Source organism: Macaca nemestrina, chromosome 12 (assembly GCF_043159975.1).
Source record: "Macaca nemestrina isolate mMacNem1 chromosome 12, mMacNem.hap1, whole genome shotgun sequence".
NCBI classification, from domain to species: domain Eukaryota; kingdom Metazoa; phylum Chordata; class Mammalia; order Primates; family Cercopithecidae; genus Macaca; species Macaca nemestrina.
Window position 1 is genome coordinate 70,462,318 of NC_092136.1, and position 13,886 is coordinate 70,476,203.

At 40.3% G+C, this 13,886-nt stretch overlaps 1 protein-coding gene across 4 annotated transcripts in view; it reads right to left on the reverse strand.

Moving 5' to 3' along the window:
• The window catches only part of LOC105468675 (ribonucleotide reductase catalytic subunit M1), a 46,583-nt gene that overhangs the window by 19,312 nt on the left and 13,385 nt on the right, over positions 1-13,886 (reverse strand). For all 4 annotated transcript variants that reach the window (XM_011718870.2, XM_011718866.2, XM_011718868.3 and 1 more), the window contains 5 exons: positions 13,147-13,247; positions 10,693-10,752; positions 8,733-8,772; positions 8,309-8,471; positions 675-816 (listed from right to left, as the gene is read on the reverse strand). In XM_011718870.2, the coding sequence (XP_011717172.1) occupies positions 675-816; positions 8,309-8,471; positions 8,733-8,772; positions 10,693-10,752; positions 13,147-13,242 (501 nt within the window). In that variant the 5' untranslated portion in view covers positions 13,243-13,247. The remainder of the gene's footprint in view (positions 1-674; positions 817-8,308; positions 8,472-8,732; positions 8,773-10,692; positions 10,753-13,146; positions 13,248-13,886) is intronic.

The following is a 13,886-nucleotide window of genomic DNA, read 5'->3' on the forward strand; positions in this document are numbered from 1 at the left end:
AACTCAGACATAAAATAACTAACTCCAGGCCACATTACTAGTTAAGTAGTGGAGCTAGGATTTAAATCCAGATCTAAGTCAAAACCATTATCTTTACTCCCAATGAATAGTAAACTAACAAAGGGCTGAAGTTTACATCATAAAGTGTCAACGCATAAATCTTGTATCCTGGCTCTACCACATATTAAGTGATTGATCTCAGAAAGTAGCAACTTTCTAAGTCTCAATTTCCTCACTTGTAAAATTAGACAATGGCACCTTTATTCACAAGGTTATTTTAAGGAATAAAATTCCTGGCATGAGTCTATAATCATAGCTACCTCATAGGGTTGTAGTAAGGGTCAAATGAGTACTTCATGTAAAACATTTATAACAGACTTAACATACAGTAAGCAATCAATAAATGATAACTGCTCTTATTACTGCTAAAATAAGCCAGAATTCTAAAACCTGAGCTAAAAAGGATTCTAGAAATTATCTAGTCAAATCTAAATGTCTAATAACATAGATAAAAATGAAGCCAGAAGTGAAATGACTCACTCCAAGTCACATAGGCATTTAGTAATTAACAGAGACCCAGGACTCCCAAAAAAATAGCATATGCCCTCTCAACTATAAATCTGGTTGCTTTTAGACTTGAATCCCCTTTTAAAAGCCAAATGGCAGAAACTTACCCCAGCAATGTAGCTGCCAGTAGCCCGAATACAACTCACAGCAACACCAATTCCTCCAGCAGACTTAGAAATCAATGCACACTGCTTTAGAGTATCATAAATGCCTTCAATGCTGTCATCTTTCATACTCAGAAGAAAACAGCTACGGGGAAAAAAAAGTCTCAACTTAGAGCAGGGAAATGAAGCGGAGTCACAAAAATGATTACTCAACACGAAGACACTAAGGCAAAAAAAAAAAACGGTTGAAGTTTATAAAGTTCCTAAGTGAAGGGGTGGCCTGCCCCTCCACATTTGTGGGTGTTTCTCATTAGGTGGAACGAGAGACTTGAGAAAAGAAATAAGACACAGAGACAAAGTATAGAGAAAGAAAAGCGGGGGCCCAGGGGACCAGCGCTCAGCTTACAGAGGACCCACGCCAGCACCGGTCTCTGAGTTCCCTTAGTATTTATAGATAATTATCTTTACCATCTTAAAGATAAGGGAGTGGCAGGACAACAGGATCGTTTTTAGGGAGGAAATCAGCAGTAAGACATAAGAACAAGGATCAGCAGTAAGACATAAGAACAAGGATCTCTGCGACATGAATAAGTTTAAAGGAAAATCCTGTGCCTTGAGATAAACCTTTTAGCAGCATTGTTTCATCCTATCACATGGGGATAAACCTTGGACAATACCTAGCTTTTCTAGGAACAAAGACACACCCTGCACGCCCAAAATCCATTAAACCTTGAGTTACCACAGCACATGTCTCTTGCAAGGACAAGGTTGGGGGTAGGGTCACAGATTAACAGCATCTCAAATACAGAACAAAATGGAGTCTCTTATGTCTACTTCTTTCTTTTTTTTTTTGAGACGGAGTCTCGCTCTGTCACCCAGGCTGGAGTGCTGTGGCCGGATCTCAGCTCACTGCAAGCTCCGCCTCCCGGGTTCACGCCATTCTCCTGCCTCAGCCTCCCGAGTAGCTGGGACTACAGGCGCCCGCCACCTCGCCCGGCTAAGTTTTTTGTATTTTTAGTAGAGACGGGGTTTCACTGTGTTAGCCAGGATGGTCTCGATCTCCTGACCTCGTGATCCGCCCGTCTCGGCCTCCCAAAGTGCTGGGATTACAGGCTTGAGCCACCGCGCCCGGTCATGTCTACTTCTTTCTATATAGACACAGTAACAGGCTGATCTCTTTCTTTTCCCCACACCTAAGTATTTTTCCAAGAAGAAAACCCACTTTACTGTACATGACACAATAAAACATATCGAAATACCATTTTAAAATCATCTTGCTGCCTCCTCTAGATAGTAAGTAAATAAGCCTAGGAGGAAGTCTTATAGATAAGTCTATAATATTAGCTTACATTTTCACCAGACTGCAAACGTGCCATTTTCACATTTTCTCATGCATATTCATAAACATGCGTCACAGTCTTTTCAGGTTGTTAGTAAGCCAAAAAAAAATAAACAGTTATGAAAATAATCTATCCAATGGTCAACCAATTCTTTGATATGTCTACCAAAATTATAGCTCCTTTACAGTCTTCTTAAAGACAACCCCTTTACCTCCACTTTGGATCTCATCCTACTCCCCACCTTAGGAACCTTACCCTATCAATAATCTCTTCACTTCCCTGAATATTCAATCATGCAAATGGATTCTATCTATTGACTAGGTGTTTAATATTCAGACATTCAGAAAAATATAGAGAATGATGTAACAAATACTCTGTACTTGCCATCTACCTCAAAAAATTAGAAACCACAAATATAGCCTCACTGCAATCCTCTAACATTTTTAAGAATTTCTATTATGACATTTTTACATGTTCTACACTTAGAATTTTTCTGGTTGCATATCTATTTATCATTCCGCAACTTGTTTTAATTCAACACTGTTTTACAGAAATTAATCCTTTTGATACATGTAAACAAACTTTATTTTCATTGCCATAAGGTATTCTATTGTATAAATATACCAATACATTTGTCCCATGTGCCTGTTGATGAACATCTGGATTATTTCCAATTCATCTGCAATTCCAAACAATGCTGCTATAAAAATTCTTGAACACATCCCCTTGTGTTTATCTCTAAGGATTTCTGTAGAATATAAACCTAGGAGACGAACTGCTGGGTCAAAAGATATATACATGTTTCACTTTACTAAAGATTCTCCAAAGTGGATGGACAAATCTATTTCTAGCAATGTATGAGATTTCCTTGTGCTCCACATTCTTGTCAATACTTGGAATTGTCAGCCTTTTCATTTTTATCAAAAAAAAAAAAATATATATATATATACACACACACACACACACACACATAATTTTCATTTTCCTATTGCACAGTGTAACATCTCAGATGTTTATTAGCCAATCAAGTTTCTTCTTCCATGCATTATTTGTTTATAGCCCTTGCCCATGTTTCTATTTGGCTTTCTGTTTTTCTTTTCTTTCTTTTTTTTTTTTTTTTTTTCTGAGAAAGGGTCTAACTCTATTACCCAGGCTGGAGTGCAGTGGCATGATCACAGATCACAGCAGCCTGGACCTCCTGGGCTGGAGCGATCCTCCCACCTCAGCCCTTCAAGTAGCTAGAACTATAGGTGTGCACCACCATGCCTGGCTAATTTTCTACTTTTGCAGAGACAGGCTCTCACTATGTTGCCCAGGCTGGTTTCAAATTTCTGCCCTCAAGCCAGCCTTTGCTTTGGTCTCCCAGAGTGTTGTAATTATAGGCAGGAGCCACTGCACCTGGCCTTGTTTTTCTTATAATCTCTCAGTAAACACATTGCAAATATCTTCTCTCAGTCTGAAACTTGTTTTTTGGGGTTTTTGTTGTTGTTGTTGTTGTTGTTTTCAAGACGGAGTCTCACTCTTTTGCCCAGGCTGCAGGCATGATCTTGGCTCACTGCAAGCTCTGTCTCCCAGGTTCAAATGATTCTCATGCCTCAGCCTCCTGAGTAGCTGGGATTACGAGCATACACCACCACGCCAGGCTAATAGTTGTATTTTTAGTAAAGACGGGGTTTCTCCATGTTGGCTAGGCTGGTCTCAAACTCCTAACCTCAGGTAATCCACTCACCTTGGCCTCCCAAAGTGTGAAACTTGTTATTTGACTTTGTTTTTGGTTCACAGAAGTTTTTAATTTTAATGTAGTCAATTTTTCCAATGTTTTGCTCTATAGTGTTTTGCTCTGAGGTCATACTATATATTTTCCTATTGAGATGTAAGTGGAAGTAGGCCAGGCTCAGTGGCTCACGCCTGTAATCCCAGCACTTGGGAAGCCCAGGCGGGTGGATTACCTGAGGTCAGGAGTTCGAGACCACCTGGCCAACATGGAGAAACCCCGTCTCTACTAAAATTACAAAAATTAGCTGGTTGTGGTGGCGCGTGCCTGTAATCCCAGCTACTCAGGAGGCTGAGGCAGGAGAATTGCTTGAACCCGGGAGGCAGAGGTTGCAGTAAGCCGAAATCATGCCACTGCACTCCAGCCAGGGCAACAAGAGCAAAACTCCAACTCAAAAAAAAAGGTTAAAAGGGCCGGGCGCGGTGGCTCAAGCCTGTAATCCCAGCACTTTGGGAGGCCGAGACAGGCGGATCACGAGGTCAGGAGATCGAGACCATCTTGGCTAACACGGTGAAACCCCGTCTCTATTAAAAAATACAAAAAACTAGCCGGGCGAGGTGGCGGGCGCCCGTAGTCCCAGCTACTCGGGAGGCTGAGGCAGGGGAATGGCGTAAACCCGGGAGGCAGAGCTTGCAGTAAGCTGAGATCCGGCCACTGCACTCCAGCCTGGGCGACGGAGCAAGACTCCGTCTCAAAAAAAAAAAAAAAAAAAAAAGGTAAAAAGGTAAGTGGAGATATTAAGAGTCACAATGTCTACAACTCACTTTTTTTTTTTTTTTTTGGAGGAATCCCTCCAGAGGTTTTGAGGGAGAATCTGTTCCTTGCTTTGTACAGCTTTTGGTGGCTAATTGCTCTCCTTTGTGGCCACATGACTCCAATTTCTCCCTCCATCTTTACATCACTTTCTCCTCTTCTGTACGTTGTTATCTCCCTCAGCCTCTCTCTTACAAGGATACTTTTGATTGGATTAAGGGCCCACCCACATAATTCAAGATAATCTCCCCATGCATGTCAAAATCCTTATCATACCTGCAAAGACCACTTTCCTTATCAGGTAACGTTTACAGGTTCCAGGAATTTGGACCTGATATTTTTGGGCAGTCTTGTGCTCTTTCACATGAATTTTAGAATCAGTATGTTGAGATTTTGACTAGAATTACTTTGAAACTATATTTTAACTTGGGGAAAACTGACATTTTTATAAAATTGAATCTATTCCATTCATTTATTATTTAATATCCTTTAATCATGTCTTAGAGAAATTTCTAAAAAACTTAAAAAACCAGGAATGGTAGCTCACGCCTGTCATCCCAGCACTTTGGGAGGCCAAAGAAGGCAGATCACTTGAGGTCAGAAGTTTGAGATCAGCCTGGCCAACTTGGTGAAACCCCGTCTGTATTAAAAATACAAAAATTAGCTGGGTGCGATGGCACACGCCTGTAATCCCAGCTATTTGGAAGGCTGAGGCAGGAGAATCACTTGGACCTGGGAGGTGGAGGCTGCAGTGAGCCAAGATCACGCAGCTGCACTCCAGCCTGGGCAACAGAGTGAGACTCTGTCTTAAAAACAAAAAAAAGGCCAGGCGCGGTGGCCCACGCCTTTAATCTCAGCACTTTGGGAGGTCGAGGCGGGTGGATCACGAGGTCAGGAGATTGAGACCATCATGACTAACATGGTGAAACCCCGTCTCTACTAAAAAAATACCAAAAAATTAGCCGGGCGTGGTGGCAGGCGCCTGTAGTCCCAGCTACTGGGGAGGGTGAGGCAGGAGAATGGTGTGAACCCGGGAGGTGGAGCTTGCAGTGAGCTGAGATTGCGCCACTGCACTCCAGCCTGGGTGACAGAGCAAGACTCCGTCTCAAAAACAAAGAAAAACAAAACAAAAACAAAAACAAAAAGTCAGTGATGGACCACATATACGACAGTGATCATCCAATAATCTAAGGTTAATTTATTATTGAAGAAAATATTTTTAAAATAAATTTAGTGTGCACAATGTTTATACAGTCTACAGTCGTCAGTAATGTACTAGGTCTTCATACTCTCTTTTTTTTTTTTTTTTTGAGATAGTGTTTCACTCTTGTTGCCCAGGCTGGAGTGTAGTGGTGTGATGTTGGCTCACTGCAACCTCCGCCTTCCAGGTTCAAGCAATTCTGCCTCAGCCTTCCAAGTAGCTGGGATTGCAAGCGCCCGTCACCATACCTAGCTAATTTCTGCATTTTTAGTAGAGACAGGGTTTCACCATGTTGGCCCTGTGGTCTTGAATTCCTGACCTTGTGATCTACCTGCCTCAGCCCCCTCAAAGTGCTGGGATTACATGCGTAAGTCACCGTGCTCAGCCAGGCCTTCATATTCATTCACCACTCACTCACTAACTCAACCAAAGCAATTTTCAGTCCTACAAGCTCTATTCATAACTGTCCTATACAGATGTATCTTTTTTTCATCTTTTTTTTTGGAGATGGAGTCTCGCTCTGTTGCCCAGGCTGGAGTGCAGTGGCGCAATCCTGGCTCACTGCAACCTCTGCCTCCCAGGTTCAAGCATTTCTCCTGCCTCAGCCTCCCGAGTAGCTGGGACTATAGACACACACTGCCATGACTGGCTAATTTTTTAATATATATATTTTAGTAGAGACAGGGTTTCACCGTGTTGGCCAGGCTGGTTTCGAACTCCTGACCTCAGGCAATTCGCCCGCCTTGACCTCCCAAAGTGCTAGGATTACAGGCATGAGCCACCATGCTCGGCCTATTTTTTATCTTTTATAGAGTACTTTAACTGTGATATGTTTGGATACACGAATACTTACCATTGTATTACAAAGGCCTACAGTATTCAGTACAGTAACATGCTACACAGGTTTATAGCCTACGAGCAGCAACAGGCTATGCCATATATCCTATGTGTGTAGTAGGCTATACCATCTAGGCTTATATAAGTACACTGTATAATGTCTGCACAAGAAAATCACCTTACAACACATTTCTCAGAATATATCCCCATCGTTAAGTAATGCATGACTGTAGGTTAAGACTTAATTTTCTAACAGCTGAAGTACAGAAACTTAACTGATTGATGTATATTGAACTTATATCCAGATATTTTGCTGAAATCTTTTATTTCTAATAATGTGTCTGCAGATACTCTTGAGTTTCCTATGTAAAAGTCATTTCTTTCAATCATTACAGTTTTGTTCCCTGATTTCCAATCTTTTCTTTTTCTTATTTTACTGTGCTGGCTCAGCCTCCACTAACATGCTGAAAAAAGGGATGATACATCTAGGTTTTTATTGGATATCTTTTGCCAAATTAAGGAAGTTATTTTCTGTATCAATTTTGTTAAAGTGTTTATTATGAAAGAGCATTAAACTGCATAAAATGTTAATGCAATGAATTACATTATTTTTGACATTACCATGTTCTTGAATTCCTGAAACAAACCAACTTGATAATGGGTATTTTTTTTTTAATGTATTACCAGACTGTTAGTGTTCCTTTTCTCAACAAATGGCATCATGATTAATCCTGTTACTTACTGTATCCATAAATGCAAGAAGAACCACTGTTGACCCATATTCTGTCAATTTGACACCCTAAATATCTTTTATATATATTTTTATCTTAATCAAGGTATCACTCTGTTGCCCAGGCTAGAGTGCAGTGGCATAATCATGGCTCATGGCAGCCTTGAACTCCTGACCTCAAGTGATCTTCCCACCTCAGCCTTCCAAAGTGTTGGAATTACAGATGTGAGCCACCATGCCTGGCCCTAAATCTTTTGATCTATCTGCTTCTGTCAATTTCTACTTTCACCTCCCTAATCTAAACTACCACAGTTTCTTATATAAACTGCTATGAGAGTCCCCTAACTAGTTCTTGGCACTTATTTTCTTTTTAAAACAACCTTATTGAAATGTAATTCACACCAGGCATGGTGGCTCATGCCTGTAATCCCAGCACTTTGGGAGGCCGAGGTAGGTGGATCACCTGAGGTCAGGAGTTCAAGACCAGCCTGGCCAACATGGTGAAACCCCATCTCTACCAAAAATACAAAAATTAGCCGGGTGTGGTGGCAGGCACCTGTAATCCCAGCTACTCAAGAGGCTGAGGCAGGAGAATTGCTTGTACCCAGGAGGCGCCAATGCACTCCAGCCTGGGTGACAGAGTGAGACTCTGTCTCAAAAAAAAAAAAAAAAAGAAATATAATTCACAAATAATATAATTCCCCATTTAAAGTGTACTACTCAACGGCTTTTAATAGACTCAGAGTTTTGTAACCATCACCACAATCCAATCAATTTTAGAACATTTTTGTTTTAAGCATTTGCCTTTTCTCCAAATCATTTACCACATTACAGTCAGAGATCTTTCCAGAATCTAAATCTCATTTAATCAGAGCAGGCAGCGATTAAAAGTTCATTAAATTATTTTTTATGTGATGAACTGCCCAGTTTCTTCAGGTCAACGTTTATTTCCCTACTCAAAACACATAACTAGAAAGTTGTGGGTATACTCAAAACACCTACCTAGAAAGTTGTGGGCGGTTGGTACCAGCATTGAAGAGAGTGGGAGAAGCATGAGTAAACCACCTCTCAGAAAGAAGATTATATGTTTCAATTGCTGCATCAATGTCTTCTTTGTGGATCCCAACAGATACTCTCATCAACATATGTTGTGGTCTTTCAGCCACTATAGACAAAAGAGGAGTTTTCACATGATGAGACATGTCAGAAAAAGTAGGTTGAGATACATATTTGAATTTTAGAAAAGGATACCAAAAGGAAACTAGAAAAACTTTATACTAATAAGCAGGACAATTATCCACAAACTAAACCTAAAGTCCAAAATGTTATCTGGAGTCTAAGTAGGAATATTAAGACTTATAGCTCAAAGCTATATATTCAATATAATCAGTAGAAAATATAACACACAAACATGTTCATTTCTCACCTTTTCCATTGATCTTCAACAAATAAGACCGCTCTAGCGTCTAGAAAGAGAGAAACAACAAAAAATTTTCAGAGCACCGTTTTTAAGACGCAGTGGATATATTATCCACTATAAGACAATCTCTTTAAATCTTGGCCGTTTCTATAAAATTTCAAATGAAAAGAATAGCACATTTACTCTTCCTAGCTTCATCTGGAACATTATCATTGGCACTTTTTTCTTTTTTTTTTGAGACGGAGTCTCGTTCTGTTGCCCAGGCTGGAGTGCAGTGGCGCGATCTTGGCTCACTGCAAGCTCTGCCTCCTAGGTTCATGCCATTCTCCTGCCTTGGCCTCCCGAGCAGCTGGGACTACAGGCGCCCGCCACCATGCCTAGCTAATTTTTTTTTTCTATTTTTAGTAGAGACCATGTTAGCCAGGATTATCATTGGCACTTTTTTAAAAAAAACTTTTTAAAACATTCTGTAGACACATGGTCTCCCTGTATTGCCCAGGCTGGTCTCGAACTCCTGAGTTCAAGGAATCCTCCTATCTCAGCCTCCTCACTGGCACTTTTGTTTCGGCAGAGACTGCATGAAAATTTCTGGAAAAAGTCAGCTCTGTACACATTAACAGCAGAAGTTGTAGTATTCATCATCATCATCAACACCAAAACAGCTAACACTTAAAAAGTGCCTGTAACAGAGTAGGCACTAATCTAAGCAACATCTACACTCGTTTAATCCCCTGAAGACTCCTCATGGGGATTAAATGAGCAACATATACATCAGGGATTCTTCAGGGGATTAAATGAGTATATATGTTGTTTAGAGCAGTGCCTAGTCTGTGACAGGCACCTTTTTTTTTTGAGACAGAGTCTCACTCTGTCACCCAGGCTGGAATGCAGTGGCGCAATCTTGGCTCACTGCAACCTCCGTCTCCTAAGTATAAGCAGTATCCTGCCTCAGCCTCCCAAGTAGCTGGACTTACAGGCATGCACCACCATGCCCAGCTAATTTTTGTATTTTTTAGTAGAGAGGGCACTTCACCCCGTGGTCCAGGCTGGTCTCCAACTCCTGACCTCGGGTGTTCAGCCCGCCTTGGCCTTCCAAAGTGCTGGGATTACAGGCGTAAGCCACCACGCCCAGCCTGTTATAGGCACTTTAAGTTGAAATTTAAACTAAATTGGCCGCAGTGGCTAATGCCTGTAATCCCAGCACTTTGGAAGGCCAAGGCAGGTGGATTACCTGAGGTCAGGAGTTCAAGACCAGCCTGGCCAATATGGCGAAACTCTGTCTCTGCTAAAAATACAAAAATTAGCTGGGCATGGTGGTGTGCGCCTGTAGTCCCAGCTACTCAGGAGGCTGAGGCAGGAGAACTGCTTATACTCAGCAGACAGAGGTTGCAGTCAGCCAAGATCGCGCCACTGCACTCCAGGCTAGGTGAAACAGTGAGACTCAGTCTCAAAAAAAAAATTTTTTTTAATTAAATTTGTTGTTGAAATTTTATATTCTCCCCATTCTAAAAAGGAGGAAACAAGCACAGAGAGATTAAATAACTTGCTAATAAGAAATAGAGCAGAGACTGGAATTCAGGTGGACACTGACATTCATGTTCTCAGTCACTACACTATACTATATACTATACTATACTATACTATACTATACTATACTATACTATACTATACTATACTGCCTATCAACACAAAAATACTTAGATGTTATGAAACACTTATGGTAATTTATCTGCATAACTCCTCAGGTAATCCAGAAGTAATATGTGGAAAATTCAAAAATTGCAAATAGATAAGCTACCTTTGCCTTAATTCAAACCACCACTGCTACCTTAACCCCACTAACTCCCCAGGTCCACCCCAACTCCAAACAACTTATGGCCTTGATAACTGTCATCAAAACATAAATAAAATCCTGTATTTCATGATTTAAGTACAAGTCCCCAAATACTTGAAACCCGTTATTTACCTTAAAGCCAAAGTAATTGTAAGAGAAATCTCGGTCATAGATAATGGCAGAATTCAGGCGCTGATACGGGTGAAAAAGAACGCACAATTAAATTAAAATAATTACTTATTTTCACAAAATCTGTTGTCTCTCAGCCCTGACTCCAGAACTAAAATCAACACAGATAACACTAAGCATTATTACTGTAGAAGTCCATCTAACATTCTAAAAAAAAGAAACAATATATATAAATTAAGTATCCTAATTAGGTTTAAAAATATGTATATTACAACACTAGAAGATAATACATAAATATATGTTGTGAGATTACATTTAATTTTCCAAACTTTCACTATTATGTTTATAGTATGTTTTGAAAGGGGGAAAAAACATGAGCATAAATGGGACTATATTATCATCCTTAAACATGTTTTAGATTACTATTAATCCAAAAGTATTGTTACTACATATTTACTAATATATATATATATATTTACTTCAAAAACTAGCCTACCTCAAACTGCATATAACAGTATATGTAATAAACAATGACAAGAAGCAGGCTTACGTTAATTCTGGGGCTCTTCAAAATCTATGGTCCTTTAACAAGTTTCAGACAAACCACTATTGTAACAGTAAGATTTTATAGCGTAACTGGTCATTTTTACAGAGTTTTAGTAGGCTATAAAGCCATTCAGAGGAAAACAAAAGCAATTAACGTACAAATAATCATTTTTGATAGAAAAAAACGGAGCCAGGTTTTCAAAATACTAACAGTGTTTCTACATAATGATCCATATCTAAGGACTAGAAAAACCTATACGAAAGCTTGCTTTCCTTCTCTCTTAAAATTTTAAGGCCATCTTTGTTGCCAAAGGCAGGTATGGGCTCAGTATGAATATTACAGAACTGAAACACTTGACTATCAATAGACATATTTTTAGACACATGTTTGATGCTGCTGCTGTATTTTTGTCTTCACCTTGTCTTCAAGATTACACAAATTAACAACACACAAACAACTCAGTTTTCTCCTAGTCTCTTTAACATCAGATACATGTTTAGAGAGACAGTCAATTAATCATTCTTTTTTTTTTTTTTTTTGAGACTGAGTCTTGCTCTGTTGCCCAGGCTGGAGTGCAGTGGCATGATCTCGGCTCACTGCAAGCTCCGCCTCCCGGGTTCACACCATTCTCTTGCCTCAGCCTCCTGAGTACCTGGGACTATAGGCGCGTGCCACCATGCCTGGCTAATTTTTTGTATTTTTAGTAGAGACGGGGTTTCACCCAGTTAGCCAGGATGGTCTCGATCTCCTGACCTTGTGATCCACTCACCTTGGCCTCCCAAAGTGCTGGGATTACAGGCGTGAGCCCCCTCACCCAGCCTAATCATTCCATTACCCAAAGTTAAAACTGGTCTCTAACCTGTCCAGATATACATGGTAAATAAATCCTGTGTGTAAAAGGGCTGGTTAGGCTACATCTTTTCCCTTCTGTCCTCTGGCATCTAGTTAAGAAAGCAGTTCAAACACAAGTGGATAATTTTTAAGCTGCTGAGCATGAGCCTGTAAAATTTTACCTGAGCAACCTTTTTGGGAGTCAGTTTGGCAATGCCTATCAAAATTTTGAATCCACATACACATTGGCTCAGCAATTCAACTGAAGGGATTTATCTTTTTTTTTTTTTTTTTTGAGACGGAGTCTCGCTCTGTCGCCCAGGCTGGAGTGCAGTGGCCGGATCTCAGCTCACTGCAAGCTCCGCCTCCCGGGTTTACGCCATTTTCCTGCCTCAGCCTCCCGAGTAGCTGGGACTACAGGCGCCCACCACGGCGCCTGGCTAGTTTTTTGTATTTTTTAGTAGAGACGGGGTTTCACCGTGTTAGCCAGGATGGTCTCGATCTCCTGACCTTGTGATCCGCCCGTCTCGGCCTCCCAAAGTGCTGGGATTACAGGCTTGAGCCACCGCGCCCGGCGGGATTTATCTTACAGATATATTCATCTATGGGCAAAACACCTACCATACAAGAATATTCACTGCAGTGAAAAGATGAAAACCAAATATTGATCACTAAAGGAATTCTTACACATACATACAATGACAATATATCTATAAAATGGAACATTATACAACTATTATAAAAAAATGAGTAAATTCATAAAGGCTGATAGAGAACAAACAAGATATACTTACAAGTGAAAAAAGTATCAATGAAAATAGTATGCACAGTACAGTACCACCAAAAATAAAAATATATATGTACACACACATATGCACACACATGTACGTACAAAATAGCTCTGGAAAAATACATTTTAAAATGATAAAGTTGTTTCTAAAGAGGAAAATCAGGAATCAGGGCAGGAAAAAACAGAATTGTATTTACCTGTATCTTTTGTAGTGTTTAAATTTTCTAAAATGTGTGCAATATTAAAAAAGACTATCAAAAAATTTCCACCAGAAAAGTGTTATACATACATCTTTATTAGCCAAAACAATATCCAATGTTGACTTGGCCACCATAGGAGAGTGTTTGCCATTATGTGGATTTATGTAGTTATAGAGGTCTTCCATCACATCTAAAAAAATACAACAAAAAAAGAAAATATATCAAGACCACTTAACAGCTAATTCAATCTTTAGGTAACAGTTGAAAACAGTAGTTCTCAACCCTTTTTTTCATCTCAACCCACCTCAATATCTAGCATGTAAAGTGCTCAATAAACACATACGTGTTGAAGAAATATGTAATGCCTCATTTAAGGAAACAATCTTCTAGAGTTAAAGTGATTATAAGCTCTTGTAGTTTAAAATAGATTCCTGGGCCGGGCACCGTGGCTCACGCCTGTAATCCCAGCACTTTGGGAGGCTGAGGCAGGCGAGTCACGAGGTCAGGAGATAGAGACCATCCTGGCTAACACGGTGAAACCTCGTCTCTACTAAAAATACAAAAAATTAGCCGGGCATGGTGGCACGCGCCTGTAGTCCCAGCTACTCGGGAGGCTGAGGCAGGAGAATGGCATGAACCCGGGAGGCGGGGCTTGCAGTGAGCCGAGATTGCACCACTGCACTCCAGCCTGGGTGACAGAGTGAGACTCTGTCTCAAAAATATAAAAATAAAAATAAAAATAAAATAAAATATAAATAAATAAATAAAACAGATTCCTAAGGCTGGACAGTGGCTCACATCTGTAATCCCAGCTCTTTGGGAAGCTAGC